The following is a 19,130-nucleotide window of genomic DNA, read 5'->3' as shown; positions in this document are numbered from 1 at the left end:
TATGCTTCTTCATGGGTGAGCAAGCCGTTGTGAGACACCCTTGACAAGCAAGGGATGGAAACACAGCCCCCACAGAACAGCTCAGAATTCAGCACAGCTTGGCTTTGGCCTCTAAACTGACTGCTCCTGCAGCAGATTCAACCAAGTCAGTCTCTCTCTCTCCCCCCTTCAAACACTTCATCTGTGTGACACTGCATTTTCATTTATTTTTCCACCCAACACCCATCAGCCATTTTTCTTTAGCGAGAAGGTAAACACCCTGTTTTGTTTTCGCATCTGTATTTAAACTGTGAATGGAGTGAAGCAACAGGCTGGGAAACAGAAATAAGAAAGCAGCTCTGAGTGGAAGCGATACAAGCACTGATTGCAACCAGGCTTTTCAGATGTCTGAAAAAATAGCTCCCTCCCTCCCCCCAAAGGAGATACTTCAGAAGCTGAAAGCTAAGAACTTAAGTACAAAGGCTTTTGTTTTTATTGACATTGTAAGAAACATTTTTTTTCTTTGTTACAAAAAAGCTAAGTGGTTCTGAAAGCAGAAGTACAGTTCATATGTACACAGTGCTACAGACCCTTCAGATCAACCTAAGGCTTGAGAAACATCAGATCATAACTTCAGGTTTATCAAATGAAGACCACTAAGGTCTGTTACAGCTGAACACTATTCCTACCGTACATAAATGTATTTACACTTTTTTTTTTTTTTTAAAAAAAAGGATTACAAGCTTTATAAAAAAAAATTTGAAGTTGAAAAAGAAAAGTAACACTTTTTTATCTTACACATCTGCAGGACTGACAACAGTAACTGTTCCATAGGAGACATTCCACCAATCCAAGGACAATAACACATGAATACCAGAGATTTACAAGACGTTTCAGACACTATTAACAGTGGTATGTGCTATTAGCTCAATGGCAAGTACAGCCTCATCAGGAAAATTTGGCAACACATCCTGGTCCCTCTCTTTTACAGGGTCAACACAAAATAAGGCACATACATTGCGGGAATATAAACACTGCTGTCCGGGCGCACAGGCCATGGCAGGACAGGCACGGGCAGGCCAACCAACCATCTCACTCAGGGGCAGGGGAAGCAGGGATGGGAAGTCAGCAGCCAGCCAGCACCTTAATGCACCCACCATTTGGGGCCATTCTCCAAGGGCAGAGTAACATCATCTGCCACGTGGATGTGTGGGACCATCGTACCCCCCCCAGCAAAGCCCATGTGGAAGCCCACTGACTTTCCTGCAAACACATTTTTCCTTCACCCGGGTGTAACTGACAGGTAAACTCTTCACTGGCAATTTCCACTCTGTGGAAAGTAAAACTGTCTGGAGAAACACACACAGTTCAGGCAGGCTGAGTGTTACTGATGTGACCAAGGCCAACAGTAACAAATATGGAAGACCCTCACAGAGCCATTACAAGAAAAAGGTGATTAAGACTTATGCTGCAATATTTTAAAAATAGAACATTCACAATATTTTGTGCATTTTCTTGTACTCTTGGGTGAGCAATGGGTTTCCAACAGCTATGCAAATATCAACTGATGTGCCACGTACACAAAAGCAAGCTTTGACTCTGTATCTGGAAGAAGAAGGGTAGAGGGATGCTAGTAAACTCATCCCACCAGTGTTGATGGGACTTTTCCCCAGACTGCCACATGTTGAGAAGGAGGTTGACAAGTGAGAGCTGGTGTCCAGTGTAACAGTGCCATGCTCAGAGAGACCAGTCTACCTTATCAAAACAGAACCAAAACCCAAAATAGCTGGGATATGATGTATTGCTACCCTTAAAGGTACCAAAACCAGGCTCCTTAGGATAAAACAGAAAAGCGTGAGAAAATACTAAGAACTGAAAAGTGGCACATGAATATAAGCGGCACATACATTAATGGTGAAAACGATAAATCATTTGCACAAACTTCACAAGGAGACAGTGGAGTCTCTGATTCTTCAGCTTTGCCAAATCAAATGGGATGACTTTCTTGAGCATGTGGTTTCTGCCAAGACACACTGTTGGCCCAAGACAAGGCTAAGTGAGTGACGAAGGTTTGTCAAATCCAGGAAGGCAAACTGGCTACTCAAACAGTCCCTTTTACCCTGGAGCAATATAAATGGCCCCTTCCCAGCTCTGATGGATCACATCTGTTAATAGCTTCCCAGCATCAATTGCACCAGCAGATACAATTATGAACTGGAAAATTGAGTTTAAAAAATAGTTGGGGATGTTTGGGGTTTTTTTTAATGTATTGGCTCCATAACAATAAAAGATTTCTCTCCCAAGCAACCTACTCCCAGGCTGGTCATAAGTCTCCCTGTTGAAATTGTTTATAAACATGTAATTGATGGCTTTAATAAACAGCCAGGATTGGTTAGTGAGAACCGTCTGAAACATGTCCAGCACAGCCTTTCTTCATGCCTATGGTGCTGCTTCTCTGCAGGGCTGTGAGCTGTATCCCAGCACTGCAATGCACAGCATGGCCTTGGAACATCCCTGCCCCTGGGGACCTCCCAGTGGGATGCATCCCTTCTTGTCCCAGCAGCAGGGCAGGGACAATGGTTGTGTACAGGCAGCAGGACTCTACAGGGCCTTTGGGCAACAAGAGGGCAACAGGGAGCAGCTTCTTCCTGCTGCCACAGCAATCCAGTCTTTGCCATGGTGAGCTGTGCCCAACTACCTGTGCAGCCCAAGGACCACTGCAAGTGGGCTATGACAGCTGGTATGGGGCAGGGAGGTTGGCAGGGGAACTGGCAAAGAGAAAAGTGCAGGATGAGCAAATATGTGTGCCTGGGACAGGTTAAGAAAGAAATACATGCTAAAGATACAAAGCAAAACAGGAGCTAGATCATGATAAAAGGTGTAGGATATTAACATTTGTCTTGATTTCTGACACTCCAGCTCACAGTGCAAATCTCTTGGTATGTGCTGTGATAAGCTCAAATATGGCCCCTGCACTAGATTCCTATGATGTTTTCCTACTGATATATAGATTCGTCCTCTACCAGTTGTTAACGGATCAATGTTACCAGACAGCTTCACTGAGATTCCATTCCTACACATTTCCTCAAATGCCATGTGCTGAATCAGCTGGTATTTCACCTTTTCTTTTACAATTGAAAAAAATGCTATGGTTTTCTAGCCTATAGAAGTCACCTTCTGATTTTGACTGGGCTGAAGTTTATCCGTATTTTAAACCTGACTATGCTCCCTCTTCTCACTGTATGTCTACTATAACATCAGCTGTTCACAGACATCAAATATAAGTGACTGTAAGTGCCTGCACAATTTACATCCCATAGTAGGACTTCATTCACTATTGGGATTTAACCAAGAAGTCTGCAAGGGCTGGAACTCCATGCAGCTTCTTTCTAGGAGTGGGTGAACTTGAACTGTGGTCTTGTGATTGTTCCCCACAGCAGCCTGTTCACCCAAGAGCACTGTGTGTTCAGGGGTGCAGACACAGAGCCCAGCAGAACCGAAAACAAGCCAGTGCTCACAGAGCAAATGCCATTCACCTCTACCAGTGTGTAGCTTCATGATCACAGTATGCTGGTTTTGATGTTTTACTGGTGTAACTGACCCTGGGCATTGACCCACTGGTTTGCTTTGAAATTAAATGCACATGGTGTTACCAAGAGAGAGAGAAAGAAGCTGGGTTGGTTTTTCTGAGCTTTGATTAGTTGCCAGACAACTCAGTTGGTTAGAACATGGTGCTAATAGCATCAAAGTTGTGGGTTTGATCCTCATACAGGCCATTCACTGAAGAGTTGGACCTGATAATAATTCCAGATCAGAATAGTCTGTGATCTGTGAATACTTGCCGTTCCCCTTGTTTCTTTGCTATTTTTAATGGCAGTTTAAATGTCTTAATTTTGTAAAGCCTGGACACAGTGGAAAAACATTTAAGATTATCAGATTGCTTGCAACTGCTTTGATTTATTTGGCTAGTCTGAGAACTGGGCCAACCATTCATTTTCTATTTCTTTTACCAACATGCCCATGATGCTTTTGAAGCTGTAAGTATCCATGGAGCTATCTGGGGTAAAGGAGATGTACACACAGTTCTTCCAGCAAATAAGAACCAGTGACTCAGCAAGTTACAGCTCAACAATTTGCATTAAAAAAGAAATCTCAGTATGAAATACTGCTATTTTGTTATTTCATTGTATGAAATACTACATAATACCCTGATGTATCTCCACAAATGTGGTATGCGATGAGAAGACTATAGACTACCCAAGTCACTACACGTGCCCATAATTTTGCTATCCAGTCATTTAAAAAAGAAGGCTGAGAACCAGAATACCAAATACTACAAAAGATGAGAGTTGGGCTACGAACAGCTTTCTGGTCCTCGCTTTCCCCTGAAACAGGTCAAACACGACACAATCTCAGCATCGTTATTCAAGGCAGTGACAGCTATCTCTGTGTGCATTTACAAAAACCTTACGCTTTCACTAGAGATCAAAGGGCTGATAGTTGTTACACTTCTTATTTGCTTGAACCTCCCAAATTTTTGTGCTCCATTATCTCTGAAACTGCAGCCCAGAGGTACCATGGCAGTGCATTTTTAAACTGCTTTTCCACCTCAGCGTGATGTGTCCAGTGCATCCAGAGAGGATTTCATCACTGTATGCTCACTTCACATTGTGCCTGGTTATAGGTGCAAGGGGAAAATTTACAAGGTATAGCTTCATTTGAGTAACAGAAATTTGTCAAGTCATTTAATCAGGCCTTTCTTACAAACCCCTCCCCCCAGAAAAACCAAAAAATCCCCCAAAAAACCCAACAAACCAAAAAACAAAACAAAACAACATGCACTTCACACGTTTACATCGGGTTACAATTAAAAAAACAAAAAGAAAAAGAAAAAGAAGCATACAGACATTTGAAAAGGGCAAGAGAGAGAGGAAGAGAGGGAGAGAGAGAGAGAGAAAAGAGAGAAAGGGAGGGAATGGGCATAGCAATACTGATTCAAAACTGAAATGGAAGACAGTTTCTCCCTAGAACACTTTAGGGTTTTCAGAGTCCTTATTCCATAAAAGGAATATACTTGAAACACATCCCATTTAGGTGAGATGAGACTGCTAAAATACATACACAGCTAAAAAATATGAGTCTTTTTCTTTTTCCATCTGTTATCTCCTAAGTGTTTTTTGTTTTGTATGTCTATTGCATAACAGCAAGAAACTTGCTTTCTTCTGCAAGTGAGGTCAACAAAGAGCTCATGTCCCCAATAGCCATGTTGGTTGTGCTTACAGGCATAGCTGGGAATGTAAGAGATGCTCGGGGAGTGGTGAGGCGTGAGGAATTGCGGGAGACATTTTGAATGATACTTGGGCTCAGGGCTCCCGAAATTAAGCTGACATGGTCCCCATCATCAATGATAGCATCAAAATCTATCTGCACACCCTCTAGACTGCTGTCAATGCTGTCAACCGTGCTTGACACTTGGTTAGCCCCTGGGGAAAGAAGCTCAGATGAGTTTTCAGTTGCAGTCCCCTGCAGCAGGCAGCTGGCTTCTGAACCAAAGAAAGAACCTGTTTTCATAGCTTGGTGGCTAAAGCCCACGGTTTGGTCATATAACTGACCAGAGTAATTCTGCATGTTAGAGCAGAACTGCTGTGATTGACCTTGCATTTCCATCTTAATGGTGTTTACCCTGTATGTCTGGTCGCCTTCATCTATGTGTCTTTGCTGTTGGGACAGGTTGCTTCTCAACATGTTTTGCCGTCTGTTGCTGCTGTAATTAGAGCATGACTGGTAACTTTTGGTCACTGACAAACCTGAAGGCTGGGTACCAACGGTATGAGACACCAGTGGACAACTCTGTGGCCCTTGATACAGGCTTCCTTGTGAGGTAGGACTAACCTGCCCTAGCATCATTTGACCAGATTGATTGACTCCCTGGTAATGAACGCCATTTCCAACTGGCTGGCTTTGCAAATATTCCTGTTCCATCATATTTCTGTCCTGCATCCCGTTTGCCATACTGGTGGTTTGATTGCCAGATACCAGGGGATGGCTGAAATTTTGCTGGTTCCCATTCACTGGCATGTTGCTGATTCTCAGCTTCTGCCCTTGCACTGCCATGCCACAGGAATTGTCTGCCACCCCAGACATCATTGCTTGCCTGCCCGTGCATTCACTGTAAGGCTTGTTGGACTGCACGCTGAAAGAATTCCCGGCTCTGCTGCCAAGAGTCATGTTTTGCTGTAAACTGTAGGCAGTGTTGCTCTCCACCAGGTTCTGGTAGCCATTCTGCTGGGCCATGTTGCTTCTCTCCAGGTTCTGCTGCTGAACCATCATATTGTTATGCAGTCTGAAGGCCCGAGCCTGCTGCACTGCTGACCGCTGACCACATTTCAGCTTTGAAGGAGATAAGTCAGAACTTCCTGAGCTTACTTCATTCCACTGAATGGGCAAGTCGCTCTTATTTGCCTCGGGACCTGCCTGCTGACTGCTCGGTGGAGGGGCCTGGTCAAAGCTGCTGGGGTTGTTGTTTCCTGAAACTGAGCTGTGATGCGTTTTGTTGCTGTCTAGGACATTGTTCAACAAATGGTCGTACATGCCCTGGTTCTGGGAATTCAGATACTGGACCACATCATCTGGCAGGAGATCCTCATCATTCAGACTGCTACCTGCTTCCATTGTAGCAGCCTCCAGGGTGACATTCTCGCTGATGCTTGGAGGACAGGGGGAGCTGAAGCCGCGGAAGATGCCACCCTCAGGACAGGTGTAGTTCTGAAGAACAAGGTTGCGCTTTTCCATGGATGGAGGCAAAGCAGGAGGGTTAAAGCTATTAAGACTGTTGAAACGCTGGACTCTCGGGACAGAGAGATTGTCGGAGGCCATTCTGACTGGATCACTGGCTCTTCTTGTCCCATTTCCTAAAGCTTCATGAGACAGAAAATGCCTCCTGCTGTAACCATTTGCCCCACCATCACTACATCTTCGAGAGACATTCACTGGAGGCAGTGGAGATACTCCAGACTCCCTGCAGTCTCCCAAGAGTGCCATCCTTGTCTTGAGGCTCATCCTCTCCATGTTAGGCAGTGGAGTTGGTGGGGGTCCACCAGTAGCTGCTGCATATTTAGCTTTCAGCCTGTATTGCTGGGCCGGGGTGAGGCTGAGAAGACTTGGCAGGTCATCGCACTGGCTCGCTTCACTGGAGCGCCGGGAGGCGTCTGTCGAGATGGGGTCGTAGGAGTCTGCAACGCTCACATTCTGTGGTCTTCCCTCTGCCTGGGAGGCATCACTGGACCTCCGGCTGGAGAAGCAAGGTGAGATTCCAGAGGACCTGCGGCTGCTCAGGTAGGCTGAACTGATTGTGCTAGTATTGCTGTCCCTCCTGTTCAGCATGTTCAACACAGTGATGTCCGTACTTGAGAGTTCATTCCTGTTTGGCAGAATAGTCATGGATCCTCCAACACTGCAGCTGCTGTTCGACTGGGTACCTGTGGGTAAAATTCACAGTTAAACAAAGAGGTATCATCCAGAAACTGGTGTGGAAAACACACAGTGAAGTGGAGTATAGAGGAAGAACATCATTACAGTCAATTATGGTAGTGCTCTTTCTTGAAAGAAGTAGGGATAAGAACTGTGTCCTTAGGTTAAAAGCTAATTCAGAAACTCAAGGGTAACATTTCAGTGTGAATCCCAGCAGAAAATTTATAGCCCATAGCCACAAACTGTCATCAGCTGGTGCAGTGCTCCAGCCTGCAGTGCAGCTATGCTGGCTGATGTGCCAGGAGGACACATTCTTAAGGGAGCTTTTTATAGGCAAAATATAATTGAACAGGCATTTGCATGGAATGGCAAAATATACAAACTGGAGGCTATTCAAGGTCATTTCTAAGACTTCTTGAAATATTCTTGAAATAACTCTTAAGAACAGCAAAACATCTTTGTTGGTTTCTTTGTTTTGGTTTGGTTTGAAGTAAACAGGATAAATTTCTTAATTTTACATAGTTTCTTTTGATTGAATGGGTCTCAGAAAACCTGGGCTGTCACTGCTGGGTGGAGCCCAGAAAACCTACAGGCATGCTCTAGGCAAAGCAGGGGCAGCAGTGACATCCATTTTGGTCATGAGCAGCTCTTTGGAGGAAAACAACTGGGGATCTTCAGAGTTCAACCTCACCTTGCTCCTCTCATTCATGGATATCTCCCCTTCACAGCAGTAGCATCTGTACATATGATTTCTTCTGTGTGTGGGAACAGGTTATTTAAAGGGAAGCCCACCACATCTCTGCCAAGGCTGACTTGCAAAGGGCTCAAAAGACTTCTATACAATAAACTCACAGGTATTTATTTCTTCTGTCTTGCCTCAAAACAAGACAGAATTATGATGATTATGGGTCAAAACCTTTAGCTTAGGGAATATTGAAAATGTGATTCATGGCTCCTTTGCTAACCCCCTATTCTGTAAAACACAGGACTATCGGACTTCTCAGAGGGTGGGTAGAAGGACTTGCAATGAGGGAATAAACAGAAAAGTGATCAACTTACAAACTATTTCACAGCTGCTGAGTTTCCTAAGCTGTGCAGCTCCTGCAAGAGTTGCAAGATTGAGCTAGCAAGCAACAAGACTAAGGAAAAAAAGTGTTATCACTCTTATTTTATGTGTATCTCACCATTTCCTATGAGAGGTGGCAAGGCCGGGGCTTTGGAAGGTGGAACGGGGTTCAGTCTTGGAAGCATTCCATTAACTTGTTTCAACCTTTCTAATTTCACTTGCTCCATCCATTTGGTCCCTGTCATATTCCTCCTGGCCTGTAAGCCAAGTGCTGTGGTGGCTGTGGAAATGGTAGAGTCCATGATTGGGGTTTCTTCAATGACACTGAGGTCTCCTACACTACCACCACCAGTCAGAGTAAGCTCGATCCCATTGTTGGAATAGTTGCTGATGGGGGACTGTTCGCTGCTGCATGTAGACTGACCACCAGGGCTTGGCTGAGATGTCTGTTAGAGGGAAGTAAGAGACAAAAGAGTGTGAGCATTAAGCAAACAATGTTAACCAGAGCATTCATGCTAAATGAAGGTCTAAATGGAGTTGAAGATATAGATATAAAAAAGTTCAGCAGTAAATAACAGCAGTGATCGTTCATAAAAAGGCTTTCTAGATATTGGCTTCAACTGCAGTGAATGGCATTGTAAAACACAAGACTAAAATCCCCTTTCACATGTTATTGATGGTATACAATATATCTCCATAAGACATTTGTCCAAGTTATTCCCAGAGTTACTTCTATCACTTCAAGCGATATGTGAGCACATATGGATGGATACCCTACTTTGCTTATGTCCTGTTCCCAACTCAAGCTGCAGCTCAGAAAAACCAAAGCAGAATTCAGCCATGTTACAAGGTATTAGTTTACACTGCTAGGCTTGCAAACACACAAGACTCCAACAACACTGGAATTTGGGTTTTTTTAATTAGACTTGTGGCTAAAGAATATAAGCATTTTCCAGGCTTAAGGCTCATTGTTACAAGCAGTGGTTGGCCTGAAATGTTGGCATGTAATAAAACAGGGACAAAACATCAGTGCAAAAAATACTGTATCATATTATCAGCCTCCCATGACCCTGGCAGCACTCAGGTCTAACTTAAACCTCCTCTTATACCTAACTTATACCACCTCTGCTCTGAATCAAGAAGGTGATGATCTACTAAATCAAATCCTTTGTTTCATTCATCTTGTTTCATCAAGATTTTAAGTGCAAGAATTTAAGTAGACAATACAGGCTGCTAATCTGCAGAGATATAAACATGCCATAATAGCATCTTCTTTCCTAACAGGGAGTGTTCTCTGCTGCTCCAGCAAAACTCTTGCTATGGGGAAACACAGGCTTGATTTACTTTTCAGACTTTTTATAAAATTCTCACAAAAGAATGTGAAAATTGACAAACTGACAGACAAAACAGAGGAAGACAGACAGAAGTCTCTGGACTTAATATTTCACTGTAAGGTTCTATCAGTGTGATCACAAATCAGTGGGGCATGCAGTATCATTTTGCTCACAAGAACAGTTTCATGTAAGTATTTAACTTTTAGGGTTTCTAATGTGGTTTTGGTTTTTTTTTCTGCCACTCTGATCTTTATGTACATTTTACTGAAAAATGCTGTCTAGAATTTCTGAAGTGGCAGGGATGACTCTCACTTTAAACATCAATGAATGAAGACACAGATTCATGGCACTGCTGTAGTTTCATATGCCCCTAAGGAGTCCTTTTGAGATTCAATAACTATTTTATTATTTCTAACTTGAATGATGATACTTAGAATTTATGAGGCCACACTGAGCAAGTTCATTTCCAAATCCTGGCCATAGCAGATTTGGTGACAAGAATAGAAGTAACAGTTATTATACGGAAGAAAGTTTGTGCTTCTGGACAATTAGCTCCATGCCTACAGAAGAAGAGTAATAGTGATCAGAAGCCTGTTCTTGTAGCATATGTCAAGATCACAGTGAGGTAGGGCAAAGAAATAAGAACTGTATTATGCAGGACATATATATATATTTCTAGATGTGCAATACAGAAAAAAAAAATGGATGATTCATTTAGACAAAAAAGTACAAAGACATTTCTGAAGATGTTTCACCAATATAAGCCAGATTTTTCACATGTCAAGTGTTGCAAAATGCTCACAACACATTACAACTGGGAATGTGCTTGATGGATTGCACATTACTAAATAAAGGAATGACTGAACAACAGGCAGAAGACTAAAATAAAAACATAAATAATGTTGCAATAAGAAAAACAGCAGAAAAGTTAAAATGCCCTCACCTTATTACCCACTGTCCTTAGGAAGTTAGAATAAGACATTTAAGAGCATTAGACAGAAAAGACATTGGATTAGTTGAAAACCAGAAAATATACCTCAATTCATACATGCAATGAAAAGCAAGAAACACAGAATTATTTTTAAAATATCATTATCAGTGAGAAATATTAATACTGTGTAAGCTATAGGCATTGCCCCTCTTTCACAAATTTTCATGTTAAAACTGTGTTCAACATGCCTCAATAATGCTACATGTTTACCCAACAAAGCAAGAGAGATTTTGTTCCTTCGTAAACTAAGGTAGTTATCATCAAAGACGACAGAGGGCCTCCTTTAGACTTTAGCAGCAGTTTACTCTCAGCCCTTTGAAGTTTTTGCATTCAGTATTAATACTGAACACTTTGAGCATAAGCCTTAGGCACAACATAGCACTATCTCCTATTTCAGTGAGTAATCACTTTGAATTGCAGCATGATTAACAGTATGAGCAGAATTTGTAGGGCTCATATTTGTAGTCCCCAAGGGCTGGATACAGATGAATCACGGACCCAGATGGGGAAGAGGATGGAGTGGCTGCCTTTGAATTAACCCTGGTGAAGAAGGCAGATGGTACATGAAATTCAGGCAAATAAAAGAACTTGTGTATTTAAGATACCATCTCAAAAAATGGAATACAGTCCTTTCAATAGTTTAATGCAATACGTTAAGGTAAATCAGAGAAAAGACCTGCAGACTGTCAATTCAACTTGATTTAGTTAAACTTGGACTAGGTTAACTTGAGCAAGCATCAGATAAACATAAGAGGTCACATCACAACAGAGATGTTATTAAAAGATGCCCATCTGCTGTTTAAGGAAGTCAATTCATCCTGCTTCAGTTTGATCCATGACCCAAAAGCCTCAAGCACCTAAAATCTGATTGCTTCCCCAGGTTCTCCAAAATTGATCATCATCAATATCATCATTTTAGTCATTTGGACTTCTTGTGGTTTGGTTTGTTTTTTTTTTACTCTGGCTTTCAGCCTGCAAGATTCAGATTCACCATCTTTCTTCTGGAAACAGAAGAGTGCAAAAAAAAGTTTGTTTGTTTGTTTGTTTCTTTGTTTTAAAATGAAAACTCTGATTTTCTCATACTATGCTTATTCCAGAAGATGGGGCTTTTTAGGAGAAACAATTACTGTGGCAGTTGCCAGCACTGCACTTATTCGATATTGCACAGATTATTTTTATTTGCTATTTCTTAGGCTTTAAAAACATTTTACAATGTAAACACAGCAGAAGACCTCACAAAACCAAACCTTTTGAGCTACAGTTTACAGACTTGAGCATTTCATAAAGGCATTATCAATCAATTGGTTGCAGGAAGAAAAGGACAAAGGGAGTGGCATAGTGTATTGCATACCATTGGTTTTTCTGACTTGACCGCTTTCACTTGGAGGCATTCTTCACGCTTTGAGGTAGTGTTGCTGAGGTCCTTCTGCTCACCAACTGCACCCTGAGTCTGATGGCCTGGTGACCGGGTCTGAGAGTGGCTGCCTGGCTCTCTGGGTGGTGGAGGCCTTGGGTGGATATCTCCTCGCTGCTTCTTGGTGACGTGTGCCTCCGGGCCATGCACGGTCTTCACGTGCTTCCGCAGAGAGCTGGGGTCTGTGTAGCGCTTCGTGCAGCCTGGTATCTTGCAAACATATGGTTTCTGACAAGACACAAAAACCACCTATATTAGATTTAATTCCATGTGGGACTCCTAAAGAACTCCTTGGAGCACAGCTGGTGTCACAGTTATACGCTTACACAGTGAATTTGTTACCTAATTTATGGTCTCTACAACATCTGAATTATAGAATGGTTTGGGTTGGAAGGGACCTTAAAGATTAAAAGATTATCTAATTATCCACTCCCTTCCCAACATGAGCAGGGGCCCCTTGGTCAAACACACATTCAGTCCTGGCCTTGAACACTTCCAGGGATGGGGCATCCACAGCTTCTCTGGGAGACCTCTACCAGTGCCTCACTACCCTCACACTGATCAATTTCTTCCTTAGAGCTAGTCTAAATCTACCCTCTTCCAATTTAAAGCCATCACCCCTTGCACTGTCGAATTGTGACTGCACCTAATCAAAACCATTAGTTGCCCTTGGTTCAGGAGGCAGCAATTAGTGCTGCACAGCTGATTGAGGGCAGAGTCTCTCATGGGTACCAACTGGCACAGCTTTCACTTATCAGAAGAGTAAATTCAGCTATGGCAATTTATGAAGACTGGTCTAATTTTCAGCCCTGTCCTTTGCCCTCAGCCGTTTGATAGTGTTCCCAGTATGCCTAGTACCCACTACTTGACACTAAGAGAAACAACCACCTTCAAAAGATGCTGGGTAATTTGTTCAGGAAGAATTAACTGAAGAAGTATCTTTCTCTGGCTCCTTCGGATCACCAGTACAATGTCAAAGCATAAGGTACAATGCCATGAACATTTTCACATTGCAGCAATATATGCACTAGCACTATTATTACTGCTACTAGCATAACTCATCACTCATTTTTTTAGAAAACACTTTATCTGTGAATTTCTATAGTTCACTAAGCAATGTAGAATAAAGCAGATTTACTGTCTTATAAATTAACAAAGCCTTTCTTCTTGTATTATGAGGAGATTAGAAAGAAGAGCTGAGCACTTCCTAAATCCATTAATTGCCTCAGGAAGAAAACTCACTTTTATTACTGAATTGTTTCCAAGAAACTACTATTTTAAATGTTTTGTTTTTTAAATACTAGCCTTCAAAAAAATAGAAAGAGACCCTCATGCAGAGTTTCTCAGAGGGCTTCTCTGTCTGCTTACACATGGCACTGTGGAGCCTTTGACGAATACAGTTTCATCATAGCTGTCTAAGGCCTGAGACTGCTTCCACTGACATCAGTGGAAAAATCCCTCTCATTTAATTGAATAGGAGCAAAAATGAGCAATTTAGAGATGATGTTGAGCTACTGAGGCAGTTTTTCTCAAGCTGCTAGGGAAGTACAAGTCACTTAGCCCTCCTCTGCATAAGGCATATTGTCATCAAGACATGTCTGCTGCTTTTAAAGCTCTCTATAGGCTACCTACTTAAAACCAAAATGGCACTGCAAGCAAGTGCTGAATTTGGTCTGTGCTTTTCATGGTATTCACATCACTTCACCAGTATATGTTGCTCTAGAGGATGAGCCTGTTTTGGTGTGAAGTAATGGTGAAAGAAATATTTCATTTGCCCCTGTGGCTGCACCTGTCAGAAATCATATGCAGCATAAAATTTCTCTGATTGACTTACTGTTAAACACGAAATTCTGATCTTAACACAGGGGCAGGTCACATCACTAAATACGAGAAGGTCTAACTCATCAACTAGGCAGCACACAGATTGGTTCAGAAGTGAATGAAAAAAGAAATCTCAGACAGCTATTGGCAAGACTTGGTGGACTTCCTTCTACCTTAGTGACCATTCACAAAATCACTGCAGGGCTTCAGTGCCATTATTAGTTGGGCTGCTGAAAACACACACAGCAGGGATGAGGAAACTCAGAGATGTGCAGTGCCCTCTGCTTCCCTTGTGACTGAAGACATGCTGCAGGGCAGGGACTGGAACATGAATACTCCCTGGAGATATGATGGCCCGAGTGCATGCCTGCGACAGACCCAACAGCCAGCTAGGGAAAGAGATAAGCTGTGTGGAAATGGATAGCTGCTATGGTATTCCCCTACTTCCAGGTTTAGGGTAGAGGTGAAGGAGTCGAGGGACATGCCAAGGAGGAGAGAGTGTACTCTGAGACTGAGATGATGTGACTCTCTGGGCAACTTGAAACAGGGCAATGAAACACAGACAATGCAAGAAAATGGTGTGATTCCTGAAAAAGGAGGCAGCAGTAACAGGAAACGTGGTAATAAGATGTTACACTGAGAGTTCGGGAAACAGCTGTGACTGCCACAGCTGGTTTCCTTGAGAAAGGCCATATTTCCTCTGCTGCATCCCTAGTCCATGAGGTTTGTTCAGGATGGAAAGAAAGTGAAATAGGCCAGAGAAGCAGGAAAAGGCCTAACTCAGAACTTAAAAGGCAACCCCTGATTTCAAATGTGGAGACTGTGGCTGTCTGCAGCACCCCAAAGTATGCTGGGCAAGCTGCCTTCCAGCAGATGCCTGGTGCCAACACAGGCATGGGGATGGATCTAGGCACTCAACAAGCCCTTCCAGCTCCAGAGGGAAAAATAATCCCAGCTTTACATGGAAAACAGGATCTGTCCCTGGTTAATCTGCCCCTGGTATTTCCATTAGAATCCCTCATTCAAAACTCTCCTACATGTCACAAAATGCCAGGTCTGTATGACACTGTGCTGTTAAGAGCCATCCAGAACTTATATTCCTTTCAGGTTGCTGAGGGTTGCTGTGCCTATCCTCTGTAATCCATTACTATGACTATACTGTAAGTCTGTTCAACAATGAATTATATCAATCTTTTGAAGCTATGCTTACTTACCTCATTGGAATGGGTCCTGTTTTGGTGCTTGGCCCTGTCAGATGCATTGGAGAAAGCTTTGTTGCAGCCTTCATGTTCACACACATATGGTTTCTCTCCAGTGTGAGATCTCAAGTGCGTTTTCAAGTTTTCTAGTCTGGAGTAGGCCTTTGTACAACCTTCAAACTGCAGATGAGAAATAAATCTGGTTTAGTTTTAATCTTTGGACTTGCAGGAAACAGTAAAAGTAGACTTACAAAAGTTTAGAAATTTCCCAAGCCTTCATAACCTTGTCCATTATAGGTTTGATTTGGAGGGTTTTAATTTTACCCAAGCAAACTTCACCACAGTTCAAGTTAAAATGCCTTCAGCACTATGTGTATCTTCTCTTACAGGAGAGCTAGCATTTGCGTACTTCGACTAAGACTGAAATCCATTGCAAAGCCACCAGGAGGCTGGTGGCCAGCAGTAGTATCAAGATCTGCAAGAGAAAGTGCCTTTAAATAATTAAGCAAACTGAGCCCTGTTTAATAATGCCATTTGGGGCTTCTTTGTACTTTAAACTTGAGAAAGTGGGCCAAATCATCTAGGGAATCCCCTCTCCTAAAGATTTTGTCACCTGGTTGTGCTGGATAACAAAGCAGACATAGCAGTCTCTTCTCCACAAGAGTCTGACAGACGAGAGCTCAGGGAATACAGCACTTGTCCTGCTCTGTTCTCTGCACAGCCCCAGCTTCCCTGCACAAGTCTGGAGCTCAGGCCTCTTTACTTACAGTGCATTTGTGTGGCTTTTCCCCTGTATGTCTCCTCATGTGGACCACCAGCATATACTGGGCTTTGAAAGGTTTCTGCTCCCGGGAACAATCCAGCCATCGGCACACAAACTCTTTCTTCTCACCGTGTATGTGGTCATTGTTGATATGCTGTTCAGGTAGAGCAAGAGGTTACAGCTTAATAGAAACACAACATCAGCTGCAGCCTTACTGTAATTTTGCATTGGAAGAGCACCAGAGATACAGGTGTGAGCCAGGCCCTTGTGATACCGAAAGAATACGACCATCTGCACTTTCAAGTGACCACGGAGTTCAAATTATAGATCCTACTAGAAGTCCACTAAGACCCATCAATTTTTTCTACTAAGATCAACAGGCTTTGGACCAAGCCCCAGGGGTACAAGCTGACAAATGGACCTTGGATAATCTCATGCATGGCTCCACTTGTGTGATTCACACTGGGTATTGCTTTTGCAGAGCAGCGAAGCGTTATTTAAGTGCTGCTCAACACAAACAAGGTTTACAAAATCGGGCCTTTAGAAACATATCCTCCAACCTGAAAAATCAACAGAATTGCTAAACCAAGTTTCCACTCTGAATTTTAACTCACTCGCTGTTACCCATATTTTCTTTCAGTAAATGTATTTAGTTCAGTAAATGTACACATCATGGCGGCAGAAATAACCCCCTACACACTGTGAATATAAGCTCTGAGTACTGAAGCATTACATCAAGCCAGTTTTTGCCATTGCCAAGTCTGGCTCTGTCTGAATGTGTGTGGGAGTGACAGCTGACTCACAGGCACATCCTTCTGTGGTCAGTGTCATGCATTTGAGTGTATCCAGAAGCAGGACAGGGCTGCCTTTACTTTTACCTTTTACTCTTCCACAAAATTAGCTTGCTCTGTTTCTTTCGTTCAGAAAAGCATTTAAAAATGGATTTAATTCTCTCTGTGTTTGAGTGTAAACAGGCAGGTGAACCAGGGACAGCCTCCAAATTGGTCTGGTTTTGTTTTTTTTAAAGTTTAACTATTTGAATATTTTTGCACAGTTTTAGAAAACAAAAGAAAAGAAAACTACAGCTGGACTTTCAGAGTCTTTTTTCCAGTAGGAGCTACCCGACTCATCCTCCCAGGCACTCTTGGAGGAATCATTCCACACTGCCGTACTTCTGTCATTGTGCCACTAGATGGCTGCATTACTCAGCGAATGACATTCCCACTGAGGTACCAAAAAATCTTTCCAGTTTTTATTTGATCACAGCACAGGGATGAAATCTCTATCTGTTCCATAAAGGGCTCACAGAAAATGCAAGCCATACAGAAACTCAGTACTCATACTGGAACACAAATAAAATAATCCCAATCTTTTCTGAAGTCTTGAAATCAGTCAGAAAGCCACATAAAATCACATATGTTCAAAATCATGTAGCATCACAGTGGAAAACAGACATTCATTGCCTGTAAAAGATGACAGTTCTTTTTCTGAAACTTTATTGCCATTTCTTAAAAGTTGTTATGGGGCACAGGATGCATGAACAGAGCAGAGGTGCTGGGCAACATATGACTTGAAATCTGCAAGAGTTAATGTCCTAGTGCCAATCTGTAGCCATTCATAATACACACAACCTGTGCCAGAAGCATACACATGCCCTGCACTGTGAAATGGTATCAAAAGACTTCAGCGAGGATAACATGTGCTCTTTCTTGAAAGAGAAAGAAGTAACAGGACAAAATTAAATGCATTCAAGTAATTCATGGCTGAGTCTCTCTGTAAACATTACAGACTGTGCGTTATGTGGTTAAACCTACACAACCACGAGGGGGGATGAAACTTGAGTGTGTGACACAGGCTTTCCATTTGATACAAAAACCTCAAGGCTGGATCAATCACTTCGCCACAGCACCTCCTTTTACCTCCTGCTGTGGGGACACTCAGGCACCATGGAGGCTCTTTCAGACAAAATCTCCATAGGACAGTTTTTTCTCTTTGTCCCTGCAAATCAGCTTGCTCCCTGCGCTCCAGACCTCTAGCCTTTAACAGCATGAGAATCCTCTAAAACTGACCTTTCTCATGGGCCTAAAAGTCCTTTCCTCACTCCCTCCCCAGCCCAGGCTCACTGCAGCAGCTGACAAAGCTTGCTCAGAGTGGTGATGATCATTTGCCTCTCTCCATCACCGCCTTACCTGTCAAATACCTTGTGATCATCCTCTGGTCTCTCACAACTGTGGCTCTCCACAGGCATTTGCCCTGCTCTCTTATTCTATCAATCCTTTCCTAGACTCTCTGATCTTCCTACAATCAAACCCCTCTTTGTGCTGTTTTCCCTCATTGCTCTGATGCTCCAAGTGGCCCTTGAGAACTCACCCGCAAATCCATCACATTCTCATTCAATTCCTCTGAGGATCCTCACCTTTAGGGAAAGCCTGGAAAAAATGAGCCTTGATCTGCTAATCCGGGTAGTTTATTTGGTCCACAGGTGAGCTGCTTAATTGCTTTTTGCAGAGGGGTGATATTTTAGCAGACCTACAAACATGTCCAAATACTGAATGGCTGGTCTGGAGGAAGACACTTGCTAGACACACAATCAGCACCAGCAGTGCTCTCAGGTAAGGAGATCCACAGTATTTGGCATCCTGAGATTCAAACACCTTCACTTGCTGAAGTTCTGATGAGAAAATTCATCAGTCATCTGCTATGGACATAAGGGCAGAACCGTATCAATGCAAACCATGAACTAAATCTACATTGGGAATTTTTACCATTATCACTCGGCAGAAAGAATGTGCAGTTTTTTGAGACATGTATAAAGAGGAGGGAGGTCTCGCTGTGCAAACTACACCATTTAGAAAAGTTCAGAAGTTTGTGAACTCTGGCATTCAGGTTCTTTGACTCAGATAATTACCTTTGGATTTTACACGGTGTTTTTGGCTCCCTGGTCTCTATTATGAGAGGAAATGAACAGTTTTGAGCTTGTAAAACAAAGAACAGTCAGGAATAAGAGTATTATGCAAAGCAGAAGCTTTGGTACAGTACAATAAGGATTTATAGGGTTTCAATTTATAATCTGTTTGTAACCTTATTACACCC

At 42.7% G+C, this 19,130-nt stretch overlaps 1 protein-coding gene across 1 annotated transcript in view; it reads right to left on the bottom strand.

The window, feature by feature from the left end:
• Positions 1-482: 482 nt before the first annotated feature.
• Positions 483-19,130, bottom strand: part of GLI3 (GLI family zinc finger 3) — a 208,876-nt gene continuing 190,228 nt past the window's right edge. The window contains exons 11-15 of the mRNA XM_083855267.1: positions 16,042-16,191; positions 15,290-15,454; positions 12,192-12,482; positions 8,634-8,961; positions 483-7,457 (exon numbers count right to left, since the gene is read on the bottom strand). Of these exons, the coding sequence (XP_083711393.1) occupies positions 5,170-7,457; positions 8,634-8,961; positions 12,192-12,482; positions 15,290-15,454; positions 16,042-16,191 (3,222 nt within the window). The 3' untranslated portion in view covers positions 483-5,169. The remainder of the gene's footprint in view (positions 7,458-8,633; positions 8,962-12,191; positions 12,483-15,289; positions 15,455-16,041; positions 16,192-19,130) is intronic.

The sequence above is a fragment of the Zosterops lateralis genome (genome assembly GCF_965231275.1).
Source record: "Zosterops lateralis genome assembly, chromosome: 1".
Lineage (NCBI taxonomy): Eukaryota > Metazoa > Chordata > Aves > Passeriformes > Zosteropidae > Zosterops > Zosterops lateralis.
This window is presented reverse-complemented; position numbering and strand designations above follow the sequence as displayed.